The 22,967-nt window shown below is 33.7% G+C and overlaps 1 protein-coding gene and 1 long non-coding RNA gene across 2 annotated transcripts; one reads left to right on the plus strand and one right to left on the minus strand.

Moving 5' to 3' along the window:
- Positions 1-288: 288 nt before the first annotated feature.
- On the plus strand, positions 289-2,060 carry LOC140174257 (uncharacterized). The gene is made up of 2 exons (XR_011863532.1): positions 289-420; positions 522-2,060. It is a non-coding gene; the product is annotated as an uncharacterized lncRNA (long non-coding RNA).
- Positions 2,061-18,712: 16,652 nt separating this feature from the next.
- On the minus strand, positions 18,713-22,624 carry LOC112703620 (TPR repeat-containing thioredoxin TTL1). The gene is made up of 7 exons (XM_025755167.3): positions 21,133-22,624; positions 20,865-21,060; positions 20,589-20,773; positions 20,181-20,514; positions 19,904-20,108; positions 19,729-19,835; positions 18,713-19,642 (listed from the first exon to the last, which is right to left on the minus strand). Exons 1-7 carry the CDS (start codon positions 22,083-22,085, stop codon positions 19,490-19,492), a joined length of 2,133 nt encoding a protein of 710 aa, XP_025610952.1. The 5' UTR covers positions 22,086-22,624; the 3' UTR covers positions 18,713-19,489.
- Positions 22,625-22,967: the final 343 nt, after the last annotated feature.

Here is a 22,967-nt window from a genome sequence, read left to right on the forward strand (position 1 = left end):
CATGTCAATGTTTGTCCTTTTTATTTTTTTTTATGTGACTGAAAATAATACAAAGAAAAAGGACCTAAGAGAAAGAGTAGAACTCTTCTCTAATAATAATGTCTAAATTATTACAGGGCAGCAACCACTCCAGGTACACCTGTTTGTTAAAAGTAGTAGTCTTAGCCATTAAATCAGCCGCTTTGTTTGCTGTGCGCTAAATGAGTACTACCGTAACTGTCCAATTACACTGGAGCATCTCTTTGATTTTGTCAAGAATATCAAAGTCAGTCCTAATCATGCTGGTTGTGTCTCGCGAAATAAGGAAAAATGCATCAAGATTATCAGTTTCACATATGATCTCTTTACACTCGCAATCCCAAGCCATAACAAGCCCTCTCCAAATAGCATGAAGCTCACAACAGAGAACAGTAGAAAGAGGTATACTGGCAGAACAACCTTTTATCCAAATTCTCATGCTGTCTCTAATAATATACCCACAGCTAGCTAATTGTTCATTTCAAAAAACGCTTGCATCGCAGTTCACTTTACAGACATTCATCGGAGGTGGTTCCCAGTTATATTGCAAAGAGGAAGGAGTAATATGTTTTTGGGTGGTAATGGCATTGGAGAAATCTCGAGCAGCATGTTTAGCCAAGTGAACAAATTTCTCCCTACTCTATAGATCATCTTGATGGAAGATGTCATTGTTCCTATCCCTCTAAATCCACCAAAAGGCCGCTGCAAAGAGGAACCCATTTTTGTTGAGGTTAGAACGAATCCAAGACACAAAATCCAAACCAGAATCCACAGCGGTCATTCCCAAGTTTAAGCTAATCCAAATCTGACGAGCTTTTTGGCAAGTTCTAAAGGAATGGTTAATATCCTCTAGAGCAAGATAACATCTCTGACAAAAATCAGAAGTAGCAAGACCTCTTTGAAACCGATAGCTAACTGTGAGAACTCCGTTGTTGAGGCAAAGCCAAAGCAGACACTTTATCTTCTCCGGTATTTTCAAGCGCCAAAGCCAAAGCCAATTTTTACTATTATTCCAGCCAAATTCCTTCTTCAATAGCCACTCATAGGAATGGCAAAAATCCCCGGTGGGGCGGGTATCCGCGGAAATTTACCCGCTGGGGAGCAGGTTTGGGGGGAATTTTTTTCTCGTGGGGGCGGGGACGGGTACCCGTATAATAAACGGGGCGGGGGCAGGGGGAGAGGTCCCCGCCCCGTGGGTATCCGTTTATTACCCGTGATTGTAAAATTACAAAAATGTCCTCGTGTGTATATATATAACTTTCTTGAAACCCTATCCCTCAAACCACACACACTGTGCCTCTCTCTCACCCACTTCACTCTCACACACGAGCCACTTTCTCACAGTCGTCTCACTCAATCTCTCTCTAACACCTCCCACCTCCTCCTTCTTCCTTCGAACTGCGTCGCCGGCGTCCTCACTCAAAGTCCCTCACCTTCTTCTGTCTCTGCCAACGCTCACCATCCTCCGTCGCTGCCGTCGCTCACCTTCTTCCATCACTGCCGCCGCTCACTCTTCCTCTAACTACTTTGCTCATTGCTTGCTGCTACCTTCACTGCTGCCTCCACCTCTGCTTCACAACGAAGCCTCAGATCTGCGACGTTGATGACAAGCTTCCTACAGCAATGCCTCTGCTCCACACGATGCCGATAATGCCTCTCCTACCACAACTCTAGGTCGCCTCTGCTCAACAACGATGATGACGACTATGCTCTGTCTCTGTGGCTGGCCACCTTACAATAAGTTGGATGTTTCTATTAATTGATTAAATTGGTTTTAACGTATGTTTTGATTTTTTATTGATGAAATTGCTATGAAATTGGGACACTGGAGTTAGGGTTTAAATTCTGTTTATGTGAACTGGTTTTAGATTTAGGGTTTTGATTCTGTTAATGTGAAATTGGGTTTATGTTTAGGGTTTGGATTTTGTTGATTGATAAATTTGAATTAGAAATAGATTATGTTGCTGTAAAATTGGAATTAGGGTTTGGATTCTTAATTTTTTACTGTAAAATTGGATCATAATACTGAGATTTTTGTGAAATTGTTGTTATTTACTGGATTTTTTTCTTTTTAAATTTTTTCTTATTTGTTTCCTCAATTTCTCCAAACCCCGCGGATATCCTAATATCTGGTGGGGACGGGGACCCCGGTACCCGTCACGGGGACGGGGCGGGGACGGGGAGGGTTTCTGGAGGCGGGGGGGGTGGGGGGGGGGCGGGGGCATGTCCCCGCCCCCATGGGGACCCGTTGCCATACCCGCTTTTAATCGAGTAGGTGAGAGTATTTGAGTTTGTCCAAAACTAACCTGTTTTATCTCCTGCTTGCTTGATAGGATCAAAAAGCATCAAATCAAGTTTAATTTCATCCGGAATCATTGTGCAAAGAATATCCCACCGCTAATGTCCATGGTTCCAGACATCTTCTAGTTTCAAGAGAGAATCAGAAATGTGCACAAAAGGAACCAAAGGAGCTACCGTTCCAGATGGTCGCTAAGCATGATACCAAAAGGATTGAGACATCCAGCCTATACACCATTCAAAACCATCACAAAGCTTTTCTATTGTCTTATAAATTGCTCGCCAAGCACTTGAAACATTATTAGAAAAATTAGGTGAAAAGCAAGAACCCCTAAATAAATATTTTGCCAATATAATCCTTACTCAAAGCTTATCTTTATTATGCAGTAATTGCTAAACAAGCTTTCCTAATAAAGCAAAATTCACACATTGAGTATCTCTAATTCTCAAACCTCCATATTTTCTTGTAATGACAACTTTGTTCCACTTGACCAAGCTTAAGCAGCGCTCCCCCACTTTTTCCTTCCACAAGAGTTTTCTAAGTATAGAATCAATCTTATGACAAATCGAAGTCAGAAAAAGAGTCACTTGCATCTGGTAAATGGGAAGAGAAGAAGCAAATATTTAATTGAGCAAAGCCTGCCTGCTCTATTAAGGAGTCGACCTTTCCAACTAGCCAGTCTATTCTTAATCTTCTCTAAAGAGTCCGAAAAAACAGACCTAGCAGCTCGAGGATGATTAAAGTTCACCCCCAAGGATTTGCTTAAGTCACTAGTAAAAAGAATAAGAGAAACACCAGACAACGTTTCCTTCCTTCTATTAAAGATTTTTCTAGAACAAATAGTTTTGGATTTTTCAATGTTAACCTTCATACCTGAAGTTTTGCAGAACAACTCCAAGGTGTGTACAACATTCTAAACTTGATTTTTTTCTGCATTACAAAAAAAGAGGAGGTCATCTGCAAATATCAAGTGAGAAACTCTATGTTCCCCTCTAGAAACAACCACACCATTCCAAATACCCTCGTCAACTTATTTGGAAATGAAGTACACCAATCTCTCCATGCACAAAATAAATAAATAAGGAGAAATTGGATCTCCTTGCTTGAATCCTCTGCAAGGTTGGAAGCTATCCAATCTATTTCCATTCCAGAGGATGGAAAGATTTGAGGTCTAAACACAATTCATTACAAGCCGAATAATTAGAGAAGAAAAGCCAAAAGATTCAAGAGTGTTCTCAAGAAAATTTCAATCAACTCTATCATAAGCCTTTTCTAAATCAATCTTAAATGCCATAGCTCTTTTTCTAGACTTTGTCCGCTTAAGAAAGTGAAGAACTTCTTGGGCGACAATAATATTATTAGGCGCTCCTCTACCATGAATAAACACTCCCTGAGTTGGGCTAACAATCTCATCCAAGAAAGGTCGTAATCTATTAACCAGCACTTTAGTCACAAGTTTATAAATGACATTACAAAAATTTATTGGCTGAAAATCTTTCAATCTTGTTGGAGAGTTGCACTTAGGGATAAGAACAATTAAAGTTTCCAACAAAGAATGACTTAACGTCTCCCCTAAGAATGCTTTCTGAACAGTACGTTATACTTCATGACCCACCACATCCCAATATTCTTTGAAAAAAAATACTTGAAAACCATCTGGTCCAGGAGTTTTGAACGTGCTCATATTATCCAGAGCTTTTTTAACCTCCAACATTGTTACTGGTTTAGACAAATTATCACAAGCATCTTACTTAAGAGTTGGCATAGAAATTTCTCCAATGAAATTAATCTCAACAGACTCAGAAGAACAAAAAATATTTTTGAAAAAATAAACAACCTTTCTTTATAAAATTTTCGGATTATCAGACCAGGACGCATCAATGACCAGCAACCCATGAATCTTGTATGATATTTGAAAATTAAGTTAGATTTGCAAAACGTCCTCTTTGTATTGAAAATTTGTAATGAGATTTTTATATTTTTAAAAGTTTTCAATTAAGTTTTTGGCGTTAAAAAAAAACCTTGTAGACTTTGCACGTAGGGATATTTTCAAAGAGATGTTGGAAGAGCGCGTTTGTGACCAGGAAGTATTTGGGATTTTAACTGAATTGTGGATCTCGATTTTCTCATTGATTAAATCCCCCTGAAGCAAGAATGGGTGCAGATTGGTTGCATAGTTACCCACTAATGCGCAATTCAACATAGAATCTGCTTTTGCCCTCTATTTTGATTATGATTTAGAGTTTAGAGTTGAACATAGCATCTATACCCTTGCTCTTGTTCTTTTTCTATCATAGGATGGTAACACAGCATGTGGTGAAATTTTAAGAGATCATGAAGGAATGTTGCTTGCTTTTTCCAATGCTAATACGAGGGGATCTATACTCTGACTTTTTCGCCTAGTTTTGGTTATTGGGCATTTTTATTGGGACTTGACCTGTTGCTAATGCTATGAGTCTAGGCATATTCAATAGAAAAGGTATAGATAAATAATGAAAAAACTAAACAATATAAATAATAGATATATTGGATGTTCATTTCACTAGGTGTACGCATGGTTATTTTAATATTAACCATTGACTTTTTGTCCTTCGAACATTTAATAGGTCCCTGACTTTTTGCCCTTCGGATATTTTCGTTCTTGACTATTGAAAAATACTTTTAAATCCCTGACCTTCACAAAATTTGGACGGATCAGTTCCTGAAGGAAGCATTTGGACGGATCAGTCCCTGACAGAGGCATTTGGATGGAGGGACTGATCCATCCAAATTTTGTGAAGGTCAGGGATTTAAAAGTATTTTTCAATGGTCAGGGACAAAAATATCTGCGGGACAAAATGTTAGGGACTTATTTGTCCTTTTCTCTTATTTTAATATTAAGATTTAGATAATTAATTTAAAAGTATAATGTGTTTTTATTTGATTGGTGATTGTTCATTTTATTTAAGATGGTCATTGTTTACCTAGTACTCCCCTATTCAATATTAGCATCCAAGTGGACTTCATGGCTCGCAACATCTCATTGGGTTGCATTCAAGACCTTTAGCATCCAATTAGATAAAGGTGCAATAGAATGGATAGTAGGGAGGGGCCTTCTTCATCATCAATTCAAACAAGCTAATGCATGTGCTCATAGAGTTTCGATGCCATCTCTCATAGTTTAAACGCTAATGTTATTGCCACCTTTTTAAGATTAGTTTCCATGTTACTTTCTTTTCGAATTTCTTTTGTGCCGTTTTTTAAAGCATACTTATAAGGACTATTAAAAAAATGTAAATAATAACGACCTAATTGAAAATTGGACTATCTTATTATATATCAAAGTTTTCGTTTTTTTTCTTTATAAGAAAGCTCTAAAACTGCGTTTATTTCTAAGAACAATATAGGACAAGACATTGAGAACAGTACAGGATAAGATATTGATGGACAGAGATACAATTTTGTGTTCTTGTATTCTGTTTGGTGATAAACTAAAACAAATTATGAAAATTTAATTTATTCTCATTTTTTTTATTCAAAAAATTTGAGATAAAAAATATAACAATAAAAAATATAATTATGAAAAATTAACAAGAATAATGAAAGAAAAAATAAAAAATAAGTTATGTCCTTTGTTAGTGTTTTCGTGTCTTTCCTGTCAAGATGGACACGAAATACACTAATTCAGTATCTTTGAATACATTGTCTCTGTCCATATCTCCTCTGCCAAATACGATTTTGTGTTTCAGTGTCCCTATTTCAATAACAAATGCAGCATAATTGTTTGTTCTTTGTGATTATAAAAAGCATAATAGCAGACAATTAATTTCTTTTAAACAAAACTTTTAGAAACAAACATTTTCTAATTATTTTACATAAATTTAAATATAGAGTAATGATTAAATGTCCTAATATAAGTGCTATCTTATTATCATTATTTTTTGTTGTTAGTAGCTTCATGTTATCAATAGTAACATGTCATATGGAGTAGTTTGTAAAGATAGTGGTAATGTAGCTAATTTTTGTTATTGTAAACGTTGGTCTTAATGTTGTTCCTGTATGAATGGCATGTGCCTCTTTTTTGTGGCAAGTCCTTCAAATGGGAAAAGTATTTAATGGTGCTCATGCATGTTCCTTTTTTTTACTACTCATGTCCCTTGATGCAAAATAAAATTGAGAGTGATGGATATAATTCACAAATTTTTGCTTTGAGCAAAAACTTCTTTTTATAGACTTCAGTGCATATATAACATATAATTAAAAAAGAATGATAGGTATGTTTTCGAAATTTATAATTTTTTCCTTTAATAAAAAATTATTTTTTATAGATTTTGGCAAAAAAAAAATAATAATAATAATTTAGAGTGAGTAATATGTATCTGTAAAATTTATAACTTTTGGTTTTGACCAAAAAATACTTTTCTTGTTTTTTAAAGAGAATGATAAACATCTTTTAGAATTTATTATTTTGTGCTTTGGCTAATAGTTGCAAATTATAATTTAGAGTGTGATGAGTATTTTTAATAATTTTATAATTTTCATTTTGACCCAAAATAATTTCTTGTATACGTTAGAAAAGAATACAATTTAAAGAAAATGATGTATCTTTTAGAATTTTAGAATTTTTCATCTTTACCAAGAATTGTTAGACGTGCGACTTGTTTGGATGCCGTTTAAAAAAAAGATTTTTTTTGAGTTATTTTTTAAATTTTTTTTTAAAATAAAATAAAAGTAATTTTATGTTTGGATATTTCATGTAATTTTTTTTATTTATTTATTATGTAAAAAACGTCTTTTTTTAAAAAAAAAAGATCTTTTAAAAAATAATGTAAATGATAGCTTTTCAAAAAAAATTTTCTAGTACTTTTATTTTTACTATTAGAAATTTTCTAAATACACTAAAAATCTTTTTCTATTGATTTAATGACACCCAAATAAACATTTGTAGTGCTATTTTGAAAAGTGATTCACATATTTTTTTTTTCTTTCTGGAGCTTAATAGTTTGATATATATTATCACTCCATCAATGATAAATTATTATATATTGATGGAATAGTTGGAAAGTGATGAAATAAAATTGAGAATGAAAACGATACACCACAGAAGATTATTCAACTAAACTATATCTGCTGTAGCATTCACCAAGCATCTAAACTCCACAGAAGATAATTAGGTTGCAACCAAGGTAGAGACAGTATCCATTGGTTGATCGGCGATCGTCCAAGTCACTAGTCCAATCTGAGTCTGCAAAAACTAAAATCCTGAAATCAGTATGTTTTTTGTAAAATGTAAACTATGATCAATGCATCCAGCAAGATATCTAAGAATACATTTTAATGCATTTTAATGTGATTGAAGAGGATTTTGAAGAAATTGACTCATCCTATTAACCGAACGGGAAATGTTAGGGGGACAATGATTTTGTTGAACAATATGAACAACCACCAATCAAATAAAAACACACTACACTCTCAAGTTAACCCTCTAAATTTTAATATTAAAATAACTATCCGTACACTAATAAAATGAACATCCGATATATTTATTGTTTACATTGTTTAATATTTTTATTGTTTACCTATACTTTTCGTTAACGGAAAATGCAATCTCAAAATGAGTTAAGACTGCATATTGTAGTCCCCCAATTAGGGACCTATATAAAGTAGGATTTTCAAGAACTTCTGATCCTTGAGAAGTTAGTTGGATGCTGCTGATCATAGGGGTGGGTACTGGCTTGTAATTGGTAGCTCCTTGTAATTTGAAAGTCTATTAAGGAAATAGCTGATGCTACCTAAATTTTTTAGAGAAAAAAATAGAATTAAATTGAGTAATTAAGGTAGGAATTGCAGAAGCATTATCTCCAGTAATCAAAATATCATCAACAAGCTAAGATATAAATCGTTAAATTAGAATCAAATTTTGTAAATAAAGAAGGGTTAGATTTTGTACTTACAAAACCAAACTTACAAAGAGTAGAGGAGAGTTTATTGGCAATGGTATGAAATATGGTATGAATTAAGGTAGAAATAATGCTTGAAGGGTGAGTGATTTCATTAGGATCAGTAACATTAGTATTACGAGGAGTAGGTGAAGTGGTGATTGGTGTAGGAATCGATGCTGGTATTGGCAATGGTATGAAAGATGGTATTGTTAAATTACTTGTAGAGTTTGAAGAAGAGGTGGGAATTGATGGAAGAAAAGAAATGGATGAAGAGGTAGAATTAAAATCAGACTTAGAAGAAACAGAATCTGCAAACATAGAAGAATAAGAAAACACACACTCATCAAATACAACATTTCTAGCAACATATCTCATTCCAGTTTTGCTAGACACTTAAAACCTTTAGATTGAGGTGCATAACCAAGAAACAAATATTTTTCAAATCTAAAATCCAATTTATGAGAATTGTATAGCCTTGTATGTGGAAAACAAGCACAACCAAAGATCCTTAATATTGAATAATCTGGTTGATGGCCCAAAAGAACTTTATAAGGAAATTTTGTTTTTAGAGTTGGGGTTGGTAATTTATTGATTAAAAAAATGACAGTGAAGAATGCATCCTCCCAAAAGATCTCAGGCATGCCAACACTAGCTAATAGAACCAAACTCACTTTTTATGACATGTCTGTGTTTTCTTTCTACCACACATTGTTGCTGGTGTGTGTAAGGATAGGCAAGTCTATGTATGATCCCATTTTCTTGAAGAAAATTCTTAACAGCATTAGATACAAATTCTTTTGCATTATCTATCTAAATTGCTTTTAACCTACATCCAGTTTGATTCTCTATTAAATTTTTATACTGAATCAGAATTTGTGGAACTTATGACTTAGATTACAACAAATATAAGCAAGTGTATTATGAATAAGAATCAACCAAACTAATATAATATGGGACATACCCTATATGTCAATAAAGACTAATTCAAGAGGATGAGAATAAAGAGTAGTAAATGCAAGAAAGAGAAAAGAATGCATTTTGGCTAAACAGTAAGTTTCACACACAATGGAATCATTGTTTTTTTAGAAATATGATCAGAAAAGATATTACATTGTTGCATTACATTCTTAACAATTGGATTGGATGCATGGCCTAATCTTAGATGTCAAATTCTATTATTAACAGTGAAACCAGAAAAATATGCATGTGGTAAATGATGAAAAGAATTAAGTCCAATAGATGTAAGAGTGTCAAAAATGTTTGACCCATGTCTAAGCAATCCTTGAAGAAGAGTTTGTTGGGTGTTCTGTGACTTCACAAAACAGTGAAATGGGTGAAATTCGAAATAAACATTATTATCAAGACAGAACTTTGACACAGTAAGAAGATTCTTGGCAATTTGAGGAATACTCTTCAGGTAAACCTTCGCAGATAACTTTAATATGATCTTCATAACTGATAGTATGACCTATGGAAGAGAGGGAATCAACCAATTTTTTCACCTTAGCAAGATAATCTGTAGCTGAGAAATTCATCTTCTTGACATTCTTTAACTGTGCCTTGCATTTTCTCATCTTGGTTTTGTTGGAAAAGATGAAATATTGTTGTAATCGATTCCAAATCTGATGGACAAGGGTACAGTACACCATTCGATTTTTGAAAGCATCATCCATAGAAGACGATAACCAAGAACTGAGATTATAATCCTGAAGAAGCCATTCTTGATGTTTGTTTGAAGCCTTGCCAGCAGTTTTATCAGCATCAGAATTATTATTGAGTGATTTGTGAAGTTTCTTCATTAAGCTAAAGAGAGACATTACATTATATAGAGAGTATAAGATATAACAAAACCAAGATTAGCAAGAACTGATGACTTGAAAAAAGTCAAAAACAATTCTAATATATTTATATATAGCAGAGTTAGTGTCATGATTCTGTTATATCAGTCAAATTTGCTACTATATTCTCCATATATATGTTGGTATTTTGGCCTGAACAAAAAAAAGGTAATTTGGCCTCTAATAAAATACTCTGGTCCTATATTCATGTGATTCACTCAATTATGTATATTTTTCAATATATACAATTTATCCTAATTAGTATATAAAAAAAAACAAAAAAACTTATCCTAACTATATTTAAGTTTTTCAGACTCTTATTTTATCTTTATTTTTTAAAATATATCAATAAACTAAAAAAAAAGCACGTATTTAATTTAATAGATTTTATAAGATTCAACATATTATCTTTTAGTATGTTGTTTGTTCAATAATATGAAAAAGATAAATGTTTTTTTTATTTTTATGAAAAATCATAATTTATTTTTATTTATAATAAGTATTTATTATTTATAATTTTTTCAGTCCCTACAAAAATATATCTTGGAACATTTTATTTTTTAATGTTTTCGTAACAAAAATTTAATTATAAACTTTTATAATATAGAGCTCTATTTATAAATTTGATAAAACTCAAAGTTAATCAAACCAATTTTTTAATTTATAGTTAAGTATGATTTTAGTCTCTAAAGTTTAGGCTAAAAATTTTATTCATCTTTGACCTTTTTTTGTATTCGAATACTCATCTCTAAGGCTGCGTTTGTTTACCGAGACAGACAGAGATACAGAGACACAAAATCGTATTTGGAGACATAGACAGAGACGGTGTATCCAGAGAAACTGAATTAGTGTATTTTGTGTCCATCCTGATAAGAAGGACACAGAGACACTAACAAATGACACAACTTATTTTTTATTTTTTCTTTCATTATTCTTATTAATTTTTCATAATTATATTTTATTATTATTATATTTTTTTCCTCAAATTTTTTGAATGAAAAAAATTGAAAATAAATTAGATTTTCATAATTTGTTCTAATTTATCACCAAACATAATATAAGAACACAAAATTTTGTCTCTGTCCATCAGTATCTTGTCCTATTCTATTTTCAATATCTTGTCCTGTTCTCGAAAACAAACGCAATCTAAGGTCCGACTTGGTTTTAAAAATTCGTTTCTCTAATTTTGGACAAAAATACATTTCTTCTTCTTTATGCTCACCACCATCAATTCCCAAATTCACCACCCTCCTCTCCCCCTTCCCCGACTTCTATCAATTCACCGCCATCCTCTTCCTAGCCTCGTCTGACCTTGCCGGCCGTGCCTCCCTCTCCCTCCTTGCCATCCCAGCCTCTCGCGTCTCCTCCACCCCTCGCCTCTCTCCTTTCGCTCTTTGTCCTCCAGCAACCTTCCATAATGGCAACTTTGCCGCTATCATCAACTCTCTCTACGATGCCCCCGTTTTGGTAAAGCCTACAACACTTTCTCCCTCTTTCTTTCCTCTGGCTTTCTCCTTGACCTCCACACCTCCAACGTTTTCCTCTCTCGCCTCCTTCCCTCTCAAATCCCGCCAAACCTGGGCTTGTGCCTTTCTTTGATCCAAGCTAACCACGGCTTTACTCCCTCCATTGTCACCTATCACCGCTTAATTGATCATTTTTACAGGTTCGGTCAACCCCAACAAACTCACATACTATGCTGTTGTTAGAACTTGAGGAAATCTAGCATGAAGAGTGATGGAGAAAGTGAAGAGAGAAGAAAAAAAAATTTAATCGTGATGAGAAGCAGAAAATTATGATAAGAAGAGAGAGAAACTAGCAAGAATATCTTTGTCTGAACGATGATTTTAAATCTAAATTCAATATTAAAGACGAATTCAAATATTAAAAAAAATTAATAACGAATAAAATTTTCGACTTAAACCTTAGAAACCACGATCATAATTAACCTTTTAATTTATTATCAAATCTTCAATAATCGTTGTCTCAAAAAAATGAAAAGAACACTCCATCATTCATTTCTATCATTTTCTCTTTAATGAATTTTAAAGTATAATTTTTTGTTTTGGGATAATTAGTCTCAAGTAAATTTATTTTGACCCGTCCAAATACAAATTAATTTTTTAATCTTCTCTTTTAAATGTCTAAATCGAACACAAATAAAATTTCCAACCTTTTAATTTCTAAAAAACAATTCGTTTAACTAATTTTTCTAAATGGAATTTACTATGGGAACTAATCAAGCATTGGCTCATCAATAACGTTACATAAAATCATAAATACATCACAGTATGCATGATTTAAGTTTAACATTGGCAAAACGAGTAATTCGTCTCGCATTGCTAAGGTCTGCTCCAAAAGAGGACATATCAGTCCGTTCCGCCAAATAAGATGAACTCAAAATATTAGTCTGTTTTACTTTATGACGAGTTGGTGAATCGGTGAGATAGTCTACTTAACCTTTTTAAAAAAATTAATTAAAATTAATAAAATATAATAATTTAAAAGTTAAATATAAATAAAAAAAATAAAATTACAATACAATTTTTTTATTATTTATTTTTAAATTTTTAATTTTAATAAAATTATTCAAAATAATATCCGTTAATAAAATTATTTTTATTTTAAAAAATAAGTTGATAAACGGCTTTAATAATTGACAAACGGCTCATTTTTTTGTGTTTTATTTATCGTGCATCAACTTTTTGCTTCTCATTTTTCAATTTTTAGAAGTGGCCACAATTATCGTATTTATTCTCATCATGAAACTTTTTTTGAACACATACGAATTTTTTATTTTTCAAATTTAAATCAATCTAATTGGATCATAATTTAATCTAAAATTTTTTATGTACTACTAATTAATTAAACATATCCATTTTAATCTTTTCTACCAACTTTTTTATGTGCTAATTACATGCTAAAAGTTGGAATTATTAATATTATTAATATTTTTTATTATTTTTAATTTTTTTTAAAAAAATACATGTATCTAGGAGTGGCAAAGCGAGTCGACCCGCCCCACCAACTAAAATGGGTTCAAAATGCTAGCCTGTCCTGTTTTATGACAGATTGGCGGGTCGGCAGACTAGCTTGACTCTTTTTTTTTTTAAATAAATTTCATTAAAATTAACCAAAAAATAATAATTAAAAAATTAAATACAAATAAAAAATAGTCAAATTATAATATAATTTTTTATTATTTTTTAATTTTTAACTTTAATAAATTTGTTCAAAATAATATTTGTCAATAGAATCATCTTTATTTTAAAAAATAAGTCACATAATTTGAGCATATATATGAAATTATAAAATAAAATAAATAAAATTAATAACTAAAAGAAGAATAAAAACAAAAAATAAAAAAAGTGTTTAAAAATTCTATAATTATTAATTTTATAATAGTAATCACTCTTTTATTTAATAAAAAAAAGAAAAATATAAATCTTCGGCCCAGCAGACCGGCTCACCCCGCCCCACTAAAACCTGTCAATTTTGCGGTGCGGTTTTGGCGGATTTTTTTAATTTAGCGGGCTCTAAATTCTAGCCCGATCCGCCTTTTTAGCGGGTTTAGCAGATCGGCCCGACGGGCTCGGTCCATTTTGCCACCTTACATGTATTCCGTTTACAGTGTAAATGAGACATGTGTATATCTCGTTTACACTGTAAATAAGATACATACAAAATTATCTTGTTTATAGTGTAAACGAGATAAAAGAGGAATATTTATTTTAGTAAATATTTTTTAAATTATTTATTTCGATAATTATTATATTTATTTAATTTATAAAAATAAAAAATCCATAAAAGTGTAAAACAAAATAAATAAAATTAATAACTAAAAAAATAAATAAATAAATAAATGTGTTTGAATTATAATTATTAACTTTTGTAATACTAATTACTTTTTTATTTAATAAAAAATAAAATAAAATAAAATAAAATAACCTTTAGTCTGACGAATCAGTCCGCCCACCCTTGCAAAATTTTGCAGGTTAGGCAATTTTTTTTTGTTTAATGTGTTTTAAATTTTAATCCGACCTATGTTTTTTTGAACAAGTTTAACAAGTTAGTCCAATAAATTTAGCTAGTTTTACCACCTCTACTTACAACTGCTGTGGTCCACATAAAATTAGGTATCATAGGGTTACCACTTACCACGGCTAGGTATAATTTTGTGGTCAAAGTGCTTGTAGATTGGTTTGACCCTATATTAATCTTTCACAGTTTAAGGTAAACAACATAATAGGTGAAAGCTACTCACATCTTCAATTATTATTAGGAGATAGATGAGTACTACTCCATTTACTTTCTAAGTACATTAGAGGTAAGAAAACAGTGGAACTGCAATCTCATCATTATTTTGTCCAAACTAGAAGAGAATATCAAGATAAGATTTGTTAGGATTTAACTTAGTTTCTTAGAATATTTTATCTCGCTCACATATTCTACTTTCTCTATCTATATAGAGAGCATCTATTGTAATCATTATATTTATTTCGCATTATTATTATTAATAAATCCCTAGTTCATATATTTTTTCACTATCCTTTGTTTATTTCTTTTAGTTTTTAGTATCATGAACTTCAGCACAAGTTAAATCAATTGGTATTTGGATGTGGTTTTTCACTAAATCTATTTATACAAATCACTTTGCTTTTTGGATTCCTCCTAACCTTATCATTCCAACAAGCGGTTTGTCATATAGGTCACAATTGAGCTGAGAATTCAAAATTTAAATTTGGACACGGCAATTTATTTTAAAAAAATGTTACGTGTATATCAAAATAAAATTTATTATCAAATATGTTATATATTTATATATAAATATGTGTTATTTAACTTATTTTTAATATATATATTTTATGTGGACGCTTTTGAACATCCGTTTAATTGCTATGAATAATGAGTATAAAAAAAATATAATAACATCCAATTAAATGTTATCATATAGACTAAACCAAGTTTTTTAGGTGATAAAAATTAATTCTATTAAAAACATTTCACGTGTTTTAAAAATTAAAATATTTTAATATTTTTAGTTATTAATCTCGCCTATATATATTATTATCAAAATTAATTACTAAATTTACTAGAACAATTAAGTTTTTGAAAGGGTTAAGTACGATTTTGTTTGCTAAAGTATAAGTCGAAAATTTTTTTCGTTCCAAACCTTTCTTCACATACAAAATTGTCCTTAAAATTTAACTTAATTTTAAAATCGTCCTTACTTTAGGGACCAAAACTATACAAAAGTGGCGACTTGCGGAGGCAGAGACGGATCGTGGACAATTTCTTCTTCATCTTCCCTTCCCCTTCTTCTTCTTTTCTTCCCTCTTCGCAAAAGCAGAAATACTCTCTTACTCTTCTTTTTTCTTTTTTTTTTATTTTATATTTTTTTATTATGAGTAATTTAGTTCAAAATTTTAATATTTAAATAAAAATGACAATTTTAAAATTGATTTTAAACCTAAGAGACGATTTTGTATGTAAAAATAAGGTTAGGGACAAAAAAAACTTTCGGTCTATACTTTAAGAACCAAAATCATACTTAATCTTTCTTCAAACACTTGAAATGTATCCAATCCTAGTTGTCCACCTGACAATATTAGACTAGATATCAAATCAATCCATTATGGTGGCAAAAACTGAAAACGTACCTTTAGAAAATGCAACTTTGATGTAATCCACTGATATCAATTCATTAGAATTACATGATGCGTTTTCTGTTAAGACACATAATGGCATGCAGCACACACTAAAACTAGGGAAATGCTAAAACATGTCAAGCAATAATGCATTAGAAGGCATCATAAGGATAAAGAAAGGAAGAAAGAGAGCCAAAGAGAAAAAAGAAGAAAAGCTAACCAACCAAGAAAACGACCATTAAAGATTGTTCAAAACTGACTAAACGACATGGATACAAACAATGCAATTGAAATGGCACTACTCCCTGGCTCACTGTATGAAATGTGGACTAAGGGATCCAAACTGAAATTTCAGCCACAACGTCCATTTTCCTTTTCATCATGTTGTCGTACACCGTACCTTTGGTACAGTAACTTTCACATCCTCTTTTTTATCCCTTAATTTTATTATTTCTCCAGATTCTTTAGTTATCATTGTCCTTTTTAAAATGATACCCAATAATACTCCTACCTTCCCAACAGTATTTTATTCATTTAGGATTGATTTGATATTTATTACTCAGAAGTAGTTTATTAAATTTAATTTTTAAAAGATAATTTTTTAAAATACAAATAACAATAACTATATTTGAAAAATATTTTTTAAAATTTAAAATGATTATGATAGATTTAAATAGGAAAAAAATATTGATAATAAATAAAATTTGGCATCGATAATTCAATTGAGTAAATCTAAATATTTATCAATATATAGATTATATTAGACTCTCTAATTCTAATAAACAAAAGCTAACTTTAAAAAATATTTCTGTAGATATTCTTAAAATTACCTCAACTTTTCAAAAATCCTAAATATAAGTACATAGTCTTTTTCATTTATCAAACACAAAATAAATACTACTTGTGCAAAAATATAAATACATTTTAAATTTTTTTTACCAAATCAGGTTAATGTGATAAATCCTTTTGTCCTTAATTATGGATGCTTACCTCCTTTAATGAGACTTAAACATAGTCGAAATATTGATTCATTTATATATTAACATTTATCTAGAATTTTATTACTTATAATTTAATGAATGTCGGTATGTAAAAATCAATATGATAACTGAGTAAATTTTTATCATGAATAAATAAGATGAATCACCATCCATGAAAGAAAACAGACACCCCCACACCATTTTCGTTATTATTTTCTTCCTTGAAGGGGGTTCTACTTTCATTTATGGGTTTAGGGCGAGTCCTTTTCATCTTGCTTTGTGTCCTATAAAATTTCCCTTTACAGGGCACGTGTGGCCCACGTGATGGCCCAAAGTGAATGCTGGTGGTTTTGACAGTTGGGCACACCGACACACACTTCTTCCCTGTGGAGATATACATACAATTGTCCACGACATTGGAACACTTCAATACCTCAATATTTTCCAAATTCTAAACCCCAATTCAATAAAAGAAAACGGTAAATTCCCTCTTATTTAAAAAGTTCTCTTCTCACACTTAACTCTTATTTTTATATATTTATTTGTTACACGTCAAATTAATACACTATTGTCGAATAATCAGCTCAGTTGTGCAATTAAGCACACATAAAAAATTCGAATCACATTATTTATTCAACAATTCATTGACACTTTTAAATAAAGCTTTGTTCCAACAAGAGGAGAATTCAAATCTCACCTTATGTACAACTCTAGATTGGATTTAGATCCTCTAAAATTTGAATTTTATTTTATAGAGTAAAGTATGATCTTTTACCCTTGAATAGTTTCTCTTTCATATTTATTATTGATCCCACCTATAAAATCAATGGTGAGATATCACACTTTACTCTCTAAAGTGAAATTCAAACTTTAGAAGATCTAAATCCAACAAGAAAATACTTATGCGCCTAAGAAGCAAAAGTTTTAGGTTTTAACCTTAGACATCGAAAATTGGAGGCAAGGGTACCTCTAAAGCATCATTAAAAGAGGTTTTAATTGTGAAGAATTGGACACATCACACCTACAATTTACCACCATGTGGCCTTGGACTTATGAAGGGTCCCACCATTTTATGGTGAGCTGCCTTCACGCATTACAATAACAACACAGTTATTGAGTTAAGCAATTGAGAGAGAGATTCAAACAGCTGCACATCAAACACCGACCAACGAGACCCTTTTGGACTCTTTTTAGGGTTAGGTTTTCAAGTGTCCCTTCTTTGAAAGGGAGCACCCTTCTTAAATGCACACATGTGAACGATAAAAGGAAACACACCCCCTTGTCACAAAGGGCACTCCCCTTAATCACAACATTAACCCTTGTCAAGCATCATTTTAGCTTAAACAAACAAGGTTATGTCAAATGTGATTTAGTGGTCCACCACTAGAAGGATAATAAAAGAGTTGTGAATTGTATCAACCACCCCTCCTCCCAAGTCCACTCCACCCCCACTATATGAAACATAACCAACCTTCATTTAAAAACACATGTCCCTTTTGCCTTTAGGTGTCAAAAAACATAAAAATGCCATCAACATAAATGTTATAAACCTAACTCAAATTTCCAATCCCAAGACAAAGTCACCCATCACCCTTTTTCCAACCTCATTGCATGAAATCACAATTCTTTCTCAACACACAATAATCACTCCAATCACTCCTTCCTCCTCTTCTTAAATAACTGTCTACTTATAAATTAAGGATTTACCTAACTTGTACCCTAAAGATACATTTTAAAAATATAATAATATAATAATAGAAACCTTTTAATGCTTTTAATATATTCAATGCATTAAAAACATAAAAAAAAAAATTTTGCAATAATTTTTGTAAAATACTTTTTAATGATATGCTTAACCTATGCGTTTAGAACACAAGTTAGCAAAACCCATAAATTAATTGTGCCCAGATACACACATTGGTTTTCTCAATGTACCAATTGGACAGTTATTTAAGATTAGAGGAAGCATATATGTATCAACTAGAAAAGCAAGGAGATATAAGGACACTGCAGAAAAAATGGGAACTTTTATTGATTAAATGGCTAAGAAAGGGAAAAGAAAAAGGGAAAAATGGTAAAGAAAAAAACAGAAAAGAAAAAAGAAACAATAATAACAACATATTCATCCTCGTTTGGCTAACTCATGTAGGTGCCCACCCACCACTCTTCCTATCTCCCTCTAAAGGCTTCCAGTGTTTAGTATATATATAAATATATATTATCACATATATACATGTAGATCCCCCCTCTAAAGAGCAATACCACTACCACCCTCACCCTCACCCTCCCTTGTGTCTATATATATTGTGTCTATATATATATATATATGTCTATCTTAGAAGGTAATTTAAAAATGATAATTAAATCAATTGTACAGACATAAAATCCTCTTCTTCCTTTTTTTTTTCTTTTTTTTTTTCAATTTTTTTTTTACCTTAAAGAAACTGATGATACAAGAAGTGCTGACCTAGTAAAAAAGAAAGAAAATTGACCAAGGGAATTTGGGAGGAGCATGGAACCAAAGAGCAATGGGGAATGAATGAATAAATAAGAACTCCAAAAGGGTACTACTAAGACTATATCTCTGGGTTCCAATGGCATTTGACTGCTAAAGAGATATTATTATCTTGGTTTTATCGACTATGTCACAGGTATCGGGAGATTGCTTTTATGATGGGATCAAAGAGACTGGAAGAACCGTAGTTGGGACCGGAGAGTTTGAACGGAGGTTTTGGGCAGTAGCAAGAACATGGGAAATGCAGAAGCAAGTGCAAAGTCATGAATTCTAAAAACTGTAATGCCTCACGGAATGTTCCAACATATCGCGACTGGGGCACACGATTTCCTTCACTCGGCTGCCGTTTTTGTATATCTTGAAGGTTGGTACGATCCTAACATTCTCAGCAGTTGCAACGGTTGGGTTTTCTTGAATATCCACCTTACAAAAATGAAAATTTGCATGCATTAGGAATCTTTCATAAGGAGTAAAGCGAAAAGCAGCATTGATATGTCATGACATGATACCTTGAGGAAGTTGATGGATGGATATCGACCACATAGTGTATCCACAAAGGGCGATATTTGCTTGCATTGTGAGTTAGATGCAATTTCGAAATGGACAACAGAAACACCTGAAAAATATATAAGATGATATGAGGAAAGTTGATAAGTATCGAGGTGCATTCAATTTGAAGTGTACCTGGTAAAGTTATTGCAGCTCTAAACTGCTCAAGACCCGACACTTGTTCCACTTCACCGCCGAATTTTAAATTATATACTTCTTCCCCACGAGATTTCTTCAATGCAACCTGTGCGTGGAAAAGAGCTTCGGCAACTTCATTGTTATTTGGAAGTTCTTTCCGCAAGACCTCATAGTCCTTGACTGCCTCTTCCCACCTTTCAAGCTGCATTCAACATTAAGAAATGAAATGAAATGGCAAAGCTTGAATGACAAAAAATAGAGGAATCTGGTTTACCTTACTGTTTGATGCGGCCCTTCGAAGAAGAGCTTTAGTGTAGTTAGGTTGGATTTTCAAAGCATCATTGGAGTCTTCAATTGATCTTTCCCATTGCCCAAGCTTAAACCAACAAGCTGCTCTGTTGCAATATAGAACTGAATTTGAAGGATCAAGCCTCAAACCATCTCCATATGCGGAGCAAGCTTCGGTAAACCTTTCTGATTTGAAAAGATCATTGCCACGCACTCGAGCTCTCGCCACCATCCTCACATTGTTCACCAAAACAGCAACTTCAACGTTCCGGGGGTCCATTTGACTGGCTTTCTCAGCTGCTTTAACTGCATTCTCAAACCTGCAATACATCCATCATCCGTTAAACCATATCCAAGGCGACATTTTCATGTTCAAGTTGAAGAAGAAACTCACCTTCCCAATGCCATCTCAATCTGAGCTCTCACGAAATACACATAAGCTTCAGAAAGCATTCCAAAAAATTTAGCTTGAGAAGAGGAAATAGTAAGTGGCTCCGATTTGGGTACATGTATCGAAATTGATTCTGCATCGTCAATTTGGTGTAACTTCAACAGTGCTTCTGCTCTACACATAAAGAGCTGTAAATTCAATTTCCAACCAGTTCAGACAACAGATGACATGAAAAACTAAACAAAAGAAAAGAAAAGAAAACTTAAAGAAAGAGTGTACCTGAGGAGAAGAATCAGCTCCAGCAGCAATAGCAGCATCAACTTCTCTAACAACACTTTCCCAATCCCTAATCCTCCTTACATCTCCGCATTTGGCAATATGCTTTTCAACCAATTGCAACTTGTGCATCTCACACGGATCCAGATGCATCCCAGGGTAACAAAGGTGCTTCCTTGCATTCTCAACTTGCCCCAACCTGCAATTCCATATCACAATTAGTGCAAATCTAACAACCTCAACATCCTAACCAAGAACACAGCAATCACACCTTAAGAAAAGAGATGCCAAACGATGATGAGCCCTGCCATAATTAGGATCCAACCTCACAGCCTCTTCACACTCCCTCACAGCCTCACCTAGCCTCCCAAGACCTGTAAGGGCCGCCGCGCGGTTGCTCCGGTAGGCGGCACTTGCCGGAGAAAGCGCAATTGCCCGATCATATAACCCTAATGCCTCGGCGAAGTGGCCCCTCTTGTAATGCTCATTCCCAGCTCTCTTCAGCTCCTCCGGATCCGAACCCTGCGTCGCTCCCCTCTTCGCCACATTGCCTTCGCCGCCAATGCCGCTGCTCGACCGCACGCTTGGGATCCCTGGCGAATCAGGCGTGCTGCTGCCGCTCTTTCCGCCGCCGCGAATTATGCTTCCGTGGCCGTAATTCCCCATGCCGGAGCCCAAAACGTCGCTCCTCGAGCTCCGATTCGCCGCCATGCCTGTCTTCACGATCCTACCGGAGGGACAGATGTTTCCGGTGGGGAGGACGTTCAGCGGCGGCGAATTCACGGCTGAGGAGGAAGAGGAGGAGGAGCCTCCGTTCTGACCTGAATAGATTGAATCAGATCTCGCTTGACCCGGTTTCAGGATCCGAGTGTTCCCGCCGCCGGTTGCGGTTGGGCTGTTCTCACTTGAACCAGAAAGCTCGCCAGAGTGGTTGTTGTTGCCGTTGCTGTTGGTGTGTCCCGAATCGGATCTTCTGGAAACCGGGTTGGTTCGACCCGAGAAGGATCCGGATGAGCTTGAGCTGCTACTGGCGGCAGGTCCTCCGTTTCCAGCGGCGCCGACCGCGTGGTGAGCCGTACGAAGCGGCGATACTGGCGAGCCCAGATCGAGTTCGCGGAAATCTGGTTTGTTAGCGTCTCGACTGGCGGCCTCGCAACTCAGTGAGTCACGGAATCGGTCAGTGACCGAATCCAACTCGGTAACGGGCTTCCCCGGATGCGACATTGTGAAGGGCGAGCTGAATGGTTTCTGAATATGGCCTCAAAGTTGGAACTTTCTCGAACCTCTCTTTTCCCCTCTTTCCACTCTCTCTCTCTCTCTCTCAAACTGCAATGTGCGAAAATGAAGAAGCTACAGAGAGTGAAGAAGCACGAGTTTCAGAGGCCTGGAACAAGAACAAGAACAAGACATGAATGTGAAGAAGGAGAAAGAAAGGAAAGAGAGAAAGAGATGGGGATCTCGTGATATAAAAGGAGCAAGCAAAGAATGAATGTGAAGTGTCCTAGCTAGAGAGAGAAAAAATAAAAACTATATCTCTGATTTTTCTCTTTTTTTTCTAGTGAGAGAGAGTGAAAAAGAAATTAGCATCGCAGTGATGAGAAGAAGAGAGAGAGAGAGAAAGAAGAAGAAGAATGAGAAGAGAAGAGAAAGAAGAAGAAGAGAGAAAAAAGAACCAGGTTTTGTGTTTTTTTTTTCTTTTTTTTTTTTCCTCTCTTTCCCCTTCTTCCTTCACCTGCTGCTTCACGAGACAAGGTTTTTACTTCTTTTCTTTCTCTTTTCTTATTATTATAATTATATTTCGATTTTTTGTTTTCATTTTTTTCGCTTGGACAGATGTCACCCACTCTCGCATGGTAAACAGTGAAAATCACTCTCTAAATTCTCTCCTCACATCCATGCAGCCAAAATTTTCCAATTTCACTTGCCACTTGTCACCAATTTTTGTAACTCTCACAAAAGTAGATAAGTTTTCTCCTTTTTCTTTATTTTTTAATTTTGGGATAAATAGCGGAATTTATAGCAGGTGATAACCTCGTGCGATTTCTACAATGAAATTTTCTTTTTCACATGCAAACTCATAAAGGGTAGGTTTTTATATTTCATCTC

The sequence above is a fragment of the Arachis hypogaea genome, chromosome 7 (assembly GCF_003086295.3).
Source record: "Arachis hypogaea cultivar Tifrunner chromosome 7, arahy.Tifrunner.gnm2.J5K5, whole genome shotgun sequence".
NCBI lineage: Eukaryota > Viridiplantae > Streptophyta > Magnoliopsida > Fabales > Fabaceae > Arachis > Arachis hypogaea.

Excerpts from the sequence above, each read along its gene's own strand:
- LOC112703620 (XM_025755167.3), bottom strand. The coding sequence starts at position 22,085 with ATGTCGCATCCGGGGAAGCCCGTTACCGAGTTGGATTCGGTCACTGAC. Across the intron at positions 21,061-21,132 it reads TTGGCATCTCTTTTCTTAAG|GTTGGGGCAAGTTGAGAATG; the intron begins GTGTGATTGCTG and ends ATGGAATTGCAG. Across the intron at positions 20,515-20,588 it reads ATTGAGATGGCATTGGGAAG|GTTTGAGAATGCAGTTAAAG; the intron begins GTGAGTTTCTTC and ends GATGTATTGCAG.